This window comes from Ceratotherium simum, chromosome 15 (assembly GCF_057802395.1).
Source record: "Ceratotherium simum simum isolate JZ-2026a chromosome 15, ASM5780239v1, whole genome shotgun sequence".
Classification (NCBI taxonomy): Eukaryota; Metazoa; Chordata; class Mammalia; order Perissodactyla; family Rhinocerotidae; genus Ceratotherium; species Ceratotherium simum.
Genome location: NC_141914.1, coordinates 15,517,813 through 15,531,354, shown reverse-complemented (window position 1 = coordinate 15,531,354; position 13,542 = coordinate 15,517,813). Strand labels below are relative to the sequence as shown.

At 38.2% G+C, this 13,542-nt stretch overlaps 1 protein-coding gene across 1 annotated transcript in view; it reads left to right on the top strand.

Annotated features, from left to right (window-relative positions):
• The first annotated feature begins 4,302 nt into the window (after nucleotides 1–4,302).
• The window catches only part of LOC101403251 (cell surface glycoprotein CD200 receptor 1), a 31,088-nt gene continuing 21,848 nt past the window's right edge, over nucleotides 4,303–13,542 (top strand). Inside the window, exon 1 of the mRNA XM_087439591.1 lies at nucleotides 4,303–4,656. Within this exon, the coding sequence (XP_087295717.1) occupies nucleotides 4,590–4,656 (67 nt within the window). The 5' untranslated portion in view covers nucleotides 4,303–4,589. The remainder of the gene's footprint in view (nucleotides 4,657–13,542) is intronic.

Here is a 13,542-nt window from a genome sequence, read left to right as displayed (position 1 = left end):
ATCCATCCATCCATTCATCCATCCACCCATCTATCTCTTTACTGTTTTTATTATGTCATCCTGGTGTCTCAGAAGATTCATTATTATTCTTTTCAATAACATTTCTTTAGGTTATAATATTTACACTATCCATCAGGTAGTCATTTGTTATGTTTAACTAGGTTCCAAAAGATATAAATAAATGTGCAATGTTTAGCATGGTAGCATACTTTGTGATCAAAATCTCAAAGTGCAGCTGTTACTGAATTTGCTAAATAAGCTTATGAAAACATTATCTTTGGTTTCACCAGATTATCTCCAGGGGGCAGCAGAGAGTGATCTTAATGCAAATAGATGATCCGAGACAAAGCAGAGTTTCTTTTTCTCTCCATCTCCCTGTCTCTCTCTGTCTCTACGTTTCTTTTTCTTCAAAACAAACAAACTATGAAATTGTAAGAGTGTCCAAATAGAAAAGTGAATGAATAGATGAATAGATTTAGGAGGGGTGAGGAGTGTGGGAGGCGTATTGGAGACAAGACAGAGAATAAAAAAATAGGTAGTAAAGTAATTAGCTGCATAACTGAGAGAGAGACTTTGGAGTGAAATTTCTTGGGTTTGAACTTTGTCTCCATCACTTACTAGGTGTGTGACTGGACAATTTACTTAACCTCTCTGGCTTCAGTTTCCTCACCTGTAAAATGGGGATAATAATGATATTTACTTCATAGGATTGTTGAGAGGATTAAATGAGGCCGTGTTTATAAAGTGCTTAGAACAAGGCCTGGGTGTTAAGCTAAGGCCTTGACAACTGTTATTTACTATGGATATGACCACTGAGGTTTAGAACTGATATTTATCAAAATATAAAATGTGGTTGCTAATTTCTCCACTCTGGTTTTACTTGTTTATTTGATATTGCACACATTTTATTTTCAAATATCTATTTCTAAATTTTTCTTGTTGCACAATCTGTGAATTTATATTGAAAAATAATGATTAACTCTCTTCTGATATAAGTTTTGTCTAACTTTTAAAGAAGAATTGTGGAGGTGACATAGCATTAATTGTATATTGGAAGTAAAAAACTTCAAGCTAAATGTCAATGATATAATAGAATGTAAAAAATAGAAATATACATTTTGTGAGTCTTGTGCGTGGAAGAAGATCCGGGGTTTCAGATGAGTCTTCAGAGCTTGGGTCAATGAAGATTGCAGAGAGGTGACTTGGAGAATAGAGAAATAGGATATGGCCAGGAGAGCAGCCATTTTATGCAATCATACGTTGAATTACATTGCTTCTGTGGTAATTCATTACCCTCAAACCTCTAACCATAGTGCCATGAGGGCAGGGAGGAATTAAAATAAAGAGTGGAGTGTTGCAGAGTTTGAGTTCCTTGAAATTCTTCGCGCTGTTGGGCATTGTTCTTTCATGTCTGTGAAATTGTTACATTAGTACTTGGGTAGCAGTAGGATGCGGTACACTGAGAGATTTGGGACTAAGTGTTTAGCAGTGTGTGTGTGTGAGAGTGTGTATGTACGTGCGTGCACGTGCGTGTGCGCACGTTCATATGGAAGGGTAAGTCAGACCACATGTCTAAGCCAGAGAGCTCACAGAAAGTAAAAATGACAAAGCAAGTAGGTATTGGCCCATTTTTGCAAGGATACACACCCAGAAAATTCAGCTAAGGAAGGAGGGGCAGGCCAGTACTTGAGTTCTAGGCAGTCAAGATGCAAATCCAGGAGGTGAAAGAGCTGGCAATGGAGAACAAGGGGTCGGGAATAAAAGGCCGCTAGAGTCTGTGCAGTAAGTGTTCAAGATCCATGCAAAGCTTCTACATGATGGAGAGGAGTCCCAAGGGCAAGACGGCAATGTCTTCTTAACTGGTTTCAGTTGTGGCTCAGTATGAATTTGATATTGGAGACAAAGATATACACTTGACTGGGAGAAGTTTACTTCAAAAGCATTTACGGGCAGATAAATCAATTTTTGAATGACTCAACAGTACAAACTTGGGGGCATTACATCGTAAAGCAGCTCTAACTTACTAAAGCTTGCTAAGCCTTTTTGTTTTGACTACCATGACATTAACCCGCATAACATTGTTCTGTTTGTCTCTCACGTGCACTGATTCTTAATTGGTAGTATTGAAGAGGAGTTGGGAGACTGGTGGAGTAAAAGGTTTGGGTTTTTGTCTTGAGCTACACCTTTCTCTTGATCCAGTCTTGCACTTCTGCTCTGTTTTTTGGGTCTCTGTGCCCAGGGGGCACAGCTAAGGAGAATCTGGGGCCTTTAGATCTTTCAGAGAGGTGCATTTACTAGGCAAGCACATTTTTTTCTTATTATATTGACTTTCATGGCATATCTTTGATGGATGATTATGCTAACAAACTCTTGGTCCCTTTATTCTTCTTCCAAACACTTGCTCCCCATGAGAGGTAAAGGTGGAACTTGGGAGGTTGGGGGAGTGGGGTTTGGGGTGGAGGGGATAAAGGAAGGTGAAGAAAGTCTCATCCTGCCAAATCTACTTTGAGAATTCTATGGTTTTTGACACCACTCTCTTGACTCTTACCTAAACTGCTGATTGTAGATTGTGGTCTGACCCGAGATGAGTGCATGGGAGTGTGTCTATGACAGTTGTCTGAAATTTCAAAGCAGAGGAATTAAGTGGAGAGAACACAGGGCTAGCAAACATGAAATGTGAGTTTCACTCCCAGCTATGTCACCAAGTCACTTTGAGACCTTAGGCGGGCCATTTAGCCCTTCTCTGCTTTAGTTTTGGCTGTGTCATTGAACAGGCATTAGAGTAAATAATCATCAAGAATTTTTGATGACAGGAGAAAATGCTAATGTCAATATAATACTAAGGGGAAAAAACAGGTTACAGACTTGATTAAGAAACTTGCCTCGTATCATCGGACTAGTAATTGCCCAGCAGAGACTCAACCCTAGGTCTGTCTTGTATCAAAACCTGTGGTCTTAACCACTCCGTACCTTAACCTTTATGTGGTGGAAACCAGTGTTATATTTTAAATGACATTTCATCACTGATTTTCTGACACTTGGTAAAATATTAGCCGGTAGAGAAGCTGTTTTTGCTATTGTCTCATAGCTCATATCTTCAAGTGTTTCATGCCCTCAATCACCTGATTTTATCATTGTAATCAAATTGGTTCACTGGAAGGAAAGCTTGAGAAGGGGAAGGGGGAAAATACATATTGTTTATATTTGGCAAGAGAGGAGATGGAACTGCTAACTTAAAAGAAAAAAATGCATGTTGTTTAATCTTTTTCCTGTTTGCAATGTTTTCTTCCCCTTCCTGGAGAGTTTTGCCTTGGGTAGGAAATTCGTAACACACAGAGGATTTCTTTCCTCCCAAACATAAAATAAGTGCCTATGAACTAGCCACATTAAGGCAGAGGGTTTTTTTTTGGTAAGTCTGAATTCCAGATGTATGACAACTAAAGATGGGTGTTTACTTGTAATTTGGTTCAAATGACCAGTCTAGCTCTTCAAAGGTGAAAGTGAATGGAGATAAGTACCAAATTGTGATAGACAGAATAATGCCCATCCACCCCCCACAAGATGTCCATGTCCTAACCTCTGAAACTTGTAAATAGTTAGTCTTACATGGGAAAAGGGATTTTGCAGATGTGATTAAATTAAGGATTTAGAGATGGGGAGATTATCTTGAATTATCTGGGTGATTCAATATAATCACAAGGGTGTTTGTAAGAGAGAAACAGGGAGGTTACAATCAGAGAAGGTGATGTGACAACGGAACAGAGGTGGGAGTGACGCAGCCGCAAGCCAAGGAATGATGGTGGCCTCTAGAAGCTGGAAAAGGCAAGAAATGGATTTTCTCCATGTGTCCAGAAGAAACACAGCTGTACTGACACGTTCATTTTAGCCTGATAAGATCCATTTTGGTCTTCTGACCTCTAGAACTGTAAGGTAAATTTATATTATTGTAAGCCACTCAGTTTGTGGTAATTTGTTACAGTAGCAATAGCAAAGTCATACACTTATGATGCTTCTAGAGTTGTAGACATTATAGATAGTAATTTCATGTAAGAATTTTCAAAGGAAATTATTTTGTTCCAAACTTTATTACTGAGGCTGACCACCTCTTCAACCTGGAGAAAGCTTCTAAAAGCTATCATGACTGGGAAACTGAAGGGGATGGGCCAAAAATAGGTAAATATCCTGTTTTGCTTTTTAATCCAAGGTTAGACAAATTCGTTTGTCTTGGGCACATTCAATGACTTACTGTACAGTTTATCTGTATGCAGCAGAAGTGAGAGGAGGACCAATGAGCTGAAAGATAACTCAATCAATCCGCTTCCTCCGTCTCTGCTTCAGTGCTTCAGACAGGAAATCTATTGCTGTGTCAAGTTCCAGAGAAGAGTTTCTTCTGTTCCAAGTTGCTAATCAGGCTAAAACACATAGAGTTGAAGGAAGAGGCCAGGAGGAAAGGAGTATTCCCTGCTGATGGGCTAAGAGGATCTAGCACAGAGAAGTTGACCAGAGAGAGCCTCACCATGTCCACAGCTCCTTCTCTACTTTTGTGGAGGAAAAGTTCTGAGTGAAGGGCAAGAAACAAGAAGACAGAAATGCTCTGCACTTGGAGAACTTCTGACCTACGGCTGCTATTGACTTTGGTCGTCTTCTTAGTGGCTGGTAAGTTTAAATTCTCTTTGGAGGAGTAACAAGAATGACTGGTGAGAAACTTGGTCTCAGCTTTTCCTGAACTTTCTTTGCCTTTCTTAAGAAGCAATGTGAGATAATTGCAATACAGATATGAGGGAGGGGGGTTACTCCCAGATTTATTTCACTTTATTATCCGTATTTTCCTCTTTGTCTCTCTTATTTTCCTTTGTATCGTACGACAGTATACATATCTCTATAATTTGCCTCACTGTCCACTTCCTTATTTCCCCTTGTCCCTCTTTTGAATGAGGCAGAATACATTAAATAATTTCGAGTAGTTATCTAAGTCATCTGGGTTCTCTTTATCTTCTTCTCCCTTTAAAAAAAAATTTAAGTAATAATCCCAACCCATTTAGGTCCATGTTGTTAACGACATAAATTAGGAAAGTTTATTGCTTTCTATCACTTTCTATGACCAGGTGCCTTTTAAAGTATAATACACTCACAGTTTGGTGGTGCATCTGTGATGTATGACTGTATTTATCTTTAAGACGTGTAGGCTGTAAAAGACACTTTCTGGGTTAGAGGACACACTCTTTAGTGTCTGGGTTTCTGTAGGAGTTGTAGAGAATTTGGGGCTATTGTAGGGGTGTCCAGGTTTTACTATAGAGGGTTGGTAGGAGTTGATGTGGGAGGGAGTTTTCAGGTTTCACTTTGAGTAGGTGGGAGCAGCTGCAAGGAAACAGTGTAGTTGGTTTTAAATTTTATAATTTTCTGATTGAAAGAAGAAAAGTTTTTTTTCCTCATATGAAAGACTTTAAAATATTATTTATCTTCCAGCAAAAAAAGTCTGTTTTCCACATGACAGTCTTACTGGTGAGCACATGTAAAATAGCCATACTGTATTGCTGTACTTTCTATGCAGAATTTCTCCTTTGATCTGCACAGCAGCCTAGTGAGACAGGCGTGGAAGACGTGTCTTCATTTTACCAAGGTAGAAATTGGGGCTTAGAGAGGTGAAATGATTTGTCCAACACTACTAGTACATGGCAGAGTCCCACTTGGTCAGGTCTGTGCGTCACTAAACATTTGAATAGGCAATTTTCCTCAATATTTAGCCATTATGCTTTTCACTAAAGAACATCACTATTTATTAGACCACTGAAAAAAAAAGTGACACCAATACTTGGTCATAAACTTAACGGACTATTTACTCACTTAAAAAGAAGTCAAGTGATCTGAATCTTTCAATAGTTAAGATCTTTTTGTGGAAACTCTTACAGAAACCTGTGCACCACCTCACTTGGCAGAGAAGCCAGCTAGGCAAAAAGCTATTTATGTCAAGTTGCACTCTGACTTTTGGGTAAAGGGAAAAAAATCAAGATTAAAACATAACCCATAATTTTGAATTTTAGTGGTTTAAAGGTTTGAATTTTAAAACTATTTCTGAACACAACTAGGAGATACTACACATACCAAATCTCTGAAGTGTATGCTTGTATAATTATAAAGTTGTCAAAATGTTTAGAATCAAGATACAAAAAAAGCAAATTACTTTACGTGCAGTAACTTGGCATGATAAATTCACCATGAAATAGTTCGGAATAATAAGAAGCAAACCATTTAGGGCATGAATTTATGTCTTTATTACTAATACTGCTTTGTTATTAATACTGCCAAACAGAGAAAATTCACTTTATTATACAAAATAAATTCACAAAGGAGCAAGAGAGTTAATGACTTCAATGTAAAACATAGCATTTAAAAAAAATCTATTTACTTCTTTGTTTAATTATTTGCTTATAAATTTAAGCAATGTGGTAGTTGGTAAACAAGGTTTATTAAGAAAATGATACCTGAGAGGAAAAATTAAAACAACCTAAGTCATCCACTGCAGAGCAAAGCTCTCCAGCCTGTCTGATGCCCTTTCCTTGCACCCGTTTCCCCCACTCCACTTCTTCCTCCTTATTTTAGCCTATTGTCTTCTAGATCTTTTTGTTGTGTTCAAATTAAATTTAGCTATTCCGATCAATATGAATCTACCTTTTATAGAAGTCACTGATTGAGATTACGAGTTCCTGAAAAGGAATCCTCCACGTTTTTTCTTCTTTGGGTTAATTTTGACCATTATCATTATCTACCACTAGGGGGCAGGCAGTAACAAAGAGAGGAGATGAGACAGGGTTGTTTGATAGCTTCAGCAGGTTTGCAAAAGATGGAAAAGGAAATTAAAAACAATTGTGAAAAAGAAGGGGTTAGTCTTCATAATTTTCAGTCCCATTGTCCTTTTCTAGTTTGTGATAGTTGTCAATTTACATATTATAATAATTTTTAGGTGTGTTTTCCTCTAAACATCCATGCTTAAGCAATTAATAAATTAATCAAAAGTCTTTATTCACTGAGTGTGACGGAGGGTGTGTGTGTGTGTGTGTGTGTGAATAGTGCCTAAAAGTTATTAGCAATCTAAATTAGGGAGATCAAGCTCAGATGAAACAATTGGAGAACGTTTTAAATCAGGCAGTCTTGAAATCATCTATGAATCTAGTAAAAATCCAAAGATGGGAGAAATTACAGTAGGTTGGAGTTGTTGAAGGCGTTACGGAGGAGATGAGTCTTGAGCTGGGCCTTGAATGATGCTTTGCATCAATGGGGAAAGGCAGAGATATAAATTGGCGGGAGGGGATGTGCAGCATGAACAAAGGCAAGGTGGTTTGGGGAGAGAAAGAACTCTAGCTTGAGGGAACATAGGTTGTGTGTTATATGATTGTAGGACCTAAGGCTGCATTTCAAGGGTCCTCAGTAGCTAAACAGAGGAACTTGGATACTGTGCAGTAGGCATTGTGAAGCCATCAGTTGTTTTATGAATAGGAAAATAATGTAATAAAGCGATGTTTTTGGAGAATAAATTGGCAGCAGTAACCCACTGAGGGAGAGTGGCACTTGGTAAAAGATTTATTTTGAAGCAGGAGTCAAGAGCTCCTACCCCTGGGTTTCCATTTTAGGAAGTTCCGAGATATTGCGAGAGACATTGGTGGCTGCAGAGGAAGATGTTAAATCCAGTACAGGGAGGGAGGACACCTAGGAGGAAAATTCCTACAGGTACTTGGAAGGATAGCACAATCCATGATTTGTGAACCATTCATGGAGTGGAGGATCTCACAAAGAGAGTATTCACAGAGAGAGAAATAGTAGAATAAGCTCTAGAGATTTTTGGATTTAGGTCCTGAGAGTGATAATTATCTCTTTCCTTTCTATAACAGAGAGCAAGATCTGAGAATAGATGGGAAGGGAGACAAGCTGGGGTGTAAATGGAGTGCTTAACCTTAAATAGGAGGCGGGAAACGCTTCTGAAATTGAGGAGTAAGATGAGAAGTTACATACAGGGATGCTAATTGGCTGAGGATAGAAATAAGGAGATGGGACCAAATGAGAAAGTTCCACAGTAGATAAATTACCTCCTAATAAGGTCATGAATATTTCAGTTAATGGTGCTAATTAATAAAATAACTCAGTTGTCATTTGGTTTTATGTCGTACCTGAAAAATCAATCTGTACAGTGATTAAAATGCAGTAACATCAACATAATTTTGCTTCTCCTTGTTATCACTGACCCTCATTTGATAACTCCTGACTGAGATTAGGGAGCAGGTCCGTGGTTATGAAATAGCTTTGGACTCTATGAGCTAATAGCTCCTAAGAATCAAATTCACAACCGTTACTTTTTTTTATCATTATGAAACTATATATATATTTTATATATATATGTATATAACAAAACCCATATAATAGTCATAATCAGTTCATTATTTCCAGGAAGAAACAACATTTTTCATGCATGAACACTGAGCAAACAATTTCAAAGTTTTTTTTAGCTAGAATTAGTATGCCTTGTCCGTCCAGAAAACCTAGAAACCATCCTAAGAACAAAATCCTATTTGTGTTTAGGGAAAGGAGTATAGAAAAGTCCCAGAAGCAGGACTAGAAGGTTTTAGAAGCAAACCATTTTATTTAAAAATCTCCGTTCTTTGGAGTTGTTGACGCTGTTGCAGGTTCTCCAGGAATCAGACTCTAAGAGAGAGTCTTGAGTAGAGAATGGTTATTAGGGAGGACTCTTGGAAACACCTGGAAGGAAGAGGAACATTGCAGAGGGAGACATTCGTCTGCGGTCTTAACCACTAACACCCACATCTGGCCCCCATGGGGAGATGTGGAGTTGGAACGACCCTAGAAAGGCCCTGTATTGAATCAAAATGGCTGAGTCTTTTGATGGGCTGCCCTGAGAAGGGTCTGACTTTGGGCAAAGTCACTGAGGCGATCCCTGAAGATGCTGTGTACTGAAGGCTGTCTGCCAACAGTGCTCCTAGTAGAAGGGGGAAAACGCCATTCCTTGAAGGGGATTCTGGGTGCACATACTTATTTCCACCATAGCTGCCATTTCCAATGCTCTTCATTCCTTTCTGAATTTCTGGGTTTCTGTCTGGCATCATTTCCCTTCAGCCTAAATAATTTCTTTTATCATCACTAGTTGTGTAGATCTGCTGGTGAGGAGTTCTCTTAGTTTCCTTTTATCTGAATATGCTTCATTCTTGAAGCATATTTTTGCTGGATATAGACTTCTGGATTGACATTTTTTTTTCTTTCAGCACTTTAAAATGTTTCACCATTTCTGATGAGAAGTCAGCAGATACTCAAGTTATTGTTTCCCTGAGTATTATCTGTCATTTTTCTCTAACTCCTTTCAAAATTTTCTCTTTATTCTTGGTTTTCAGTGCATATAGTCTGTCTACATATGGTTATTTTCCTATTTATCCTGCTTGGGGATTACTGAGATTCTTGAATCTATAAATTTATGCTTTTCAGCAAATTTTGAGAAATTTTCAATCACTAGTTCTTTAAATATTCTTTTTCTCTCCTCTTCTTCTAGAACTCCCATTACACACATGTTTGAAGAACTTTTGCTGTTTCATTGCAGGTCCCAGAGGCTGTTATTTTTTTTCAATTTTTTTCTTTCTATTCTTCAGATTGGACAATTTCTATTGATACATTTCAAGTTTGCCAACAATTTCCTCTCTCATCTCCACTCTTTTGTTAAGCCCACCCAGTGAATATTTTATTTCAGATACTGTATTTTCAATTTTAGAATTTCCATTTATTTTTTAATTAGTTTCTTTTTCTCTGGTGAGATTTTTCTTTTCATTCATGTGAGCGTATTTTCCTTTACATCATTGAGCTTAGTTTAATGTCTGCTTTAAGGTCCTTGTCTGATAATTCCAATATCTGGGTCCCCTTGAGATTGGTCTCCTTTAACTTTTTTCTCTGAAGAATGGGCCACATTTTCCTAGTTCTCTGTATGCTGAGCAATTTGGATAGTGAATATTACTTCATAGAGGCTCTGGATTCTGTTATATTACTCTGTTGATTTTTTTTTTCCCAGAAAGCATTTAACCTGTTGGACTCAAACTGCAAACTCTATCTCTTGGACAGTGTCTTAAATCTCAGTTCTTTTACCTTTAGCTAGTCAACTTCAAGTGTGCCCTGCAGTGTGTGGCTTAGACTCAGCCAGAGATGTGGGTAGAGTTTATACACAAAATTTGAAACTCTCTCTCTGCCTCTCTCAATTTACAGAGACCAAGGTTCCCCCTAAATATGTCCTCTTGTTCCTCAGAAAACTGTGGGTTTTCTATTAGAATTTTAGCTGCTCAGTATGGTGCCAACTACAGCCTTCCCTGAGACTAAAAGTAGTAAAAATGGGAACCCACAACCCAACCCTGAGCCATTTCTTTCTTCCAAGAATTGACACCCCTCAAGAATCCCTTCTTGCTTTTTTTTTTACTCTTCAGATAGCTGTTTTTATATTTTGTCCAGAATTTATAGTTCTTATCTGTGGAAGCTTGCTTTGCCATAAGGGAAGCAGAACTTTCTTCAAGTCCATGTTTTTAAATATCACTGTGATTTTACCAACTAATATTGATATGGTTGGTTACATTGTCTTGGACATTGAGATTGAATGTATTATATTATTATATGCTTTTTTGCTTTCTAAATTTTATTCGTGCATTAATGCTTTGATGCTTTTTACTTTTCTCAATAAAATCTCACTCCCCTTTCCTCCAAATTCTAGATTCTTACATATCTCTGTATTGGGTTTAAAGGTCAATGGGATATAATTCTAACTACTAGCTGTGTCTTCTTTAGTAAATTGCTACCCTCTTTAGATAGTAATTTCCTCATTTGTGAAATGAAGGAGATGTATATGACACCATGAGAATTATAGAGCTTTCAGACAGGAAGGGCTTTAGAAATCTTCAAATTATATACATGGGCAAATAAAGCCCAAGAGTGTTCAAGGAATTACTACAGATATTACCCAACTTTTTAATTAACTGAGCTTGAAACTCCTCCATAGTACTAAAAATAGAAAAGAGATGTGGCAAGTATGTATGGGAAAATCTATGATTTTTAGATGTGATGCACTTGAAATGACGGCAGGCATTTGAGTGGGGAGAAATTGCAGCTAAAGGGTTGAAATTGTTATTTGGGAAAAATAAGTCAAAGCTAAAATATGGGTCACGTATTCTGTCAGTCAGTAAGTAAGGGAGTGTCTGTCGTGTGTCAGACACCGTGTTTCATGCTGGGGATACTTCAACAAGACAGACAATAGATCATGCTCTCATGGAGCTTAGAATCTGGTAGGAAAGATAGATACTAAAAAAATCATTGCAAATGATTAAGTAAAATATGAGTGTGTAAGGAGAAATAGAGGGTGACATAGAAATGTGTAATTGGTAAGTCTAATCTCGTCCGAGGGTCAGGGAAGACTTCTGTGTGGAAGTGATTTTTAAAATAAAGAAGAGAAGAAAACACCTAGGCAAAAAGAGTTGAGGGAACCAACATTCCAGACAGGTCAAACAGCCTGTATGAAGGACAGAGGGAGCCCAAGTATGACTGAAGTGGTAAAACAAGGAGAAATCAATTGTGTAGGAGGACACTTTGGAGCTCTTGGGTTGGGCGGAATGATGAGAGAAAGTGTAGAGAGAAAAGTGAGCAGATGAGACTTGAGGGAATATCTGCATTGATGTGCCTAAGGAGAAAGGCAGGCTTGCAGAGCAGGCGGAGAAGGAGACAAACAGAGAAAAGCGTAGGGATAGGGATAGAGGCTGAGGAAGGGGTTTTAGAAGGAGAGAAAAGTGGTTAATAGCATCAAAATCTGCCGAACAATCCAGGAGCACAAGCACTGAAGAATGGCCAAAAGCTTGACTGTAAAGGCGGCTGGTGACCTTCAACATTGTGGTTTGAATGGAAGGGTGTAGGAGCTACAAGATTGCTGGTATTGAGGAGAGAGTGGGTGTGGAGGAAATTGAGGCTGTGGGCACAGACCACTCATTCGAGAAGTTTGGCAGTAAAAAAGAGAGAAAAGATCATAGCTGGAAGGAGAAAGCAGCATCTAATTTTTTTTTTTCTATCAACAGAGGGGAAACCCAAGTGTGTACAAAGGGTATCATTTGAGAACATACAGTGATTCGGTAAAGGTATTTTTCCAAACTGGATGTGTGTATGTGTAGCTTTTAGTTGTTTAGTATTTCTTTTTCCTTGCCGTTTTGGTAGTTTACCATGAAATGCTACGTTCTTGCAAAGGTTTATCTATTACATAATATGAGAATATCTGGTTATATAATCCATTTTGTGATATTGACAATTTTTTGAAAAAATGTTCAAGTAGTAAATCTTGCTAGATTCAAAATAATGAAATCTAGTTATTTTTATTCTCCAAAAAATCATTCAATCTATCTTTCATTGGCTCCCTCCTAGATATTCCCCAGGGTTTGTTCTAAACCAGTAATTAAGCCGATTGGCAGATAGAGTTGCCTGTAGAGCTTAAAATACTAAAGATAATGTGGTGCCATCTCAAGCCTACTTAATCATACTTTTCAGGGTATATAGAGTCTAGACATCTGAACTTTCACAAATCTTTGCAGGTGGTTCTGATGGGAACCAGGATTAAGAACACCGTCCCAGGTCTTTCTTCATCACCCAAACTATTCCTGTTGTCCACCGTACTCAGCAGATGGCTGCTCACTTTCTGATTTACTCATCATCCAGTGTGGACTCCTTTCACTTCCCCAGATGATGATGCTTCTGAGGGCAGAGACCTTGCCTCATTCACCCTACCATCCCCAGAACTCTGGGCAGCTACCTGACGCTGAGTACTCAAACTCAGAAAATGTTTGTCAACCTGAACGTCCTCAAAATGTCTCTTGTGTCTATTACTACTTTTGCCTTTTCTGCTTCTCTGTCAGAGACTAAGTATCAGTCTTTTCAAAAGCAAACTTCTACTTTGCTTTTATCTCATCTCCTCCCAGTACCTCTAGGATCCTGCTTTACCACTTAGCCTCCTTCATTCTTATAGCTTCTAGCTCTCCCTCTGTCTACAAATACGCTGTGCTCTACTCTACTCGTAAATACCCTCAGCTCTTGTAGTTGCAGATATTGTCCCATCTCTTTGTTTCCACTTTGACATGAAAGGATAAAGCCACTGTCTCATGCTCCCATATTTTCAAGGTCAAAATTCTTGAAAGAATAAGTCTAATTTGTTGATAATTGCTTCTGCTTGGCTCTTTTCAGTCTGGTTCTGTTCCTCCCTCTGTACTAATACTACCCTCTTACAGCTCCTAAAGGTCTCTGACCACCTTCTTATTAGTAAATCCTAAAGCCTCTTAGTCCTTACTTTAAGACTTTTCCCACATGGTTTGATCTTGATTATTCCCGTTTTGAAATCTCCTCTTTCCCTGGTTTAAGACATTGTATTTATTTTCTGCTTTTCTTCATCATTTTTGCTAACTTCACTTCCTCCCACAGATCCCTAATTATAAATGTTTTCAAGACTCAGGTTTTGGCCCCTTCTCCGATTTCCACATC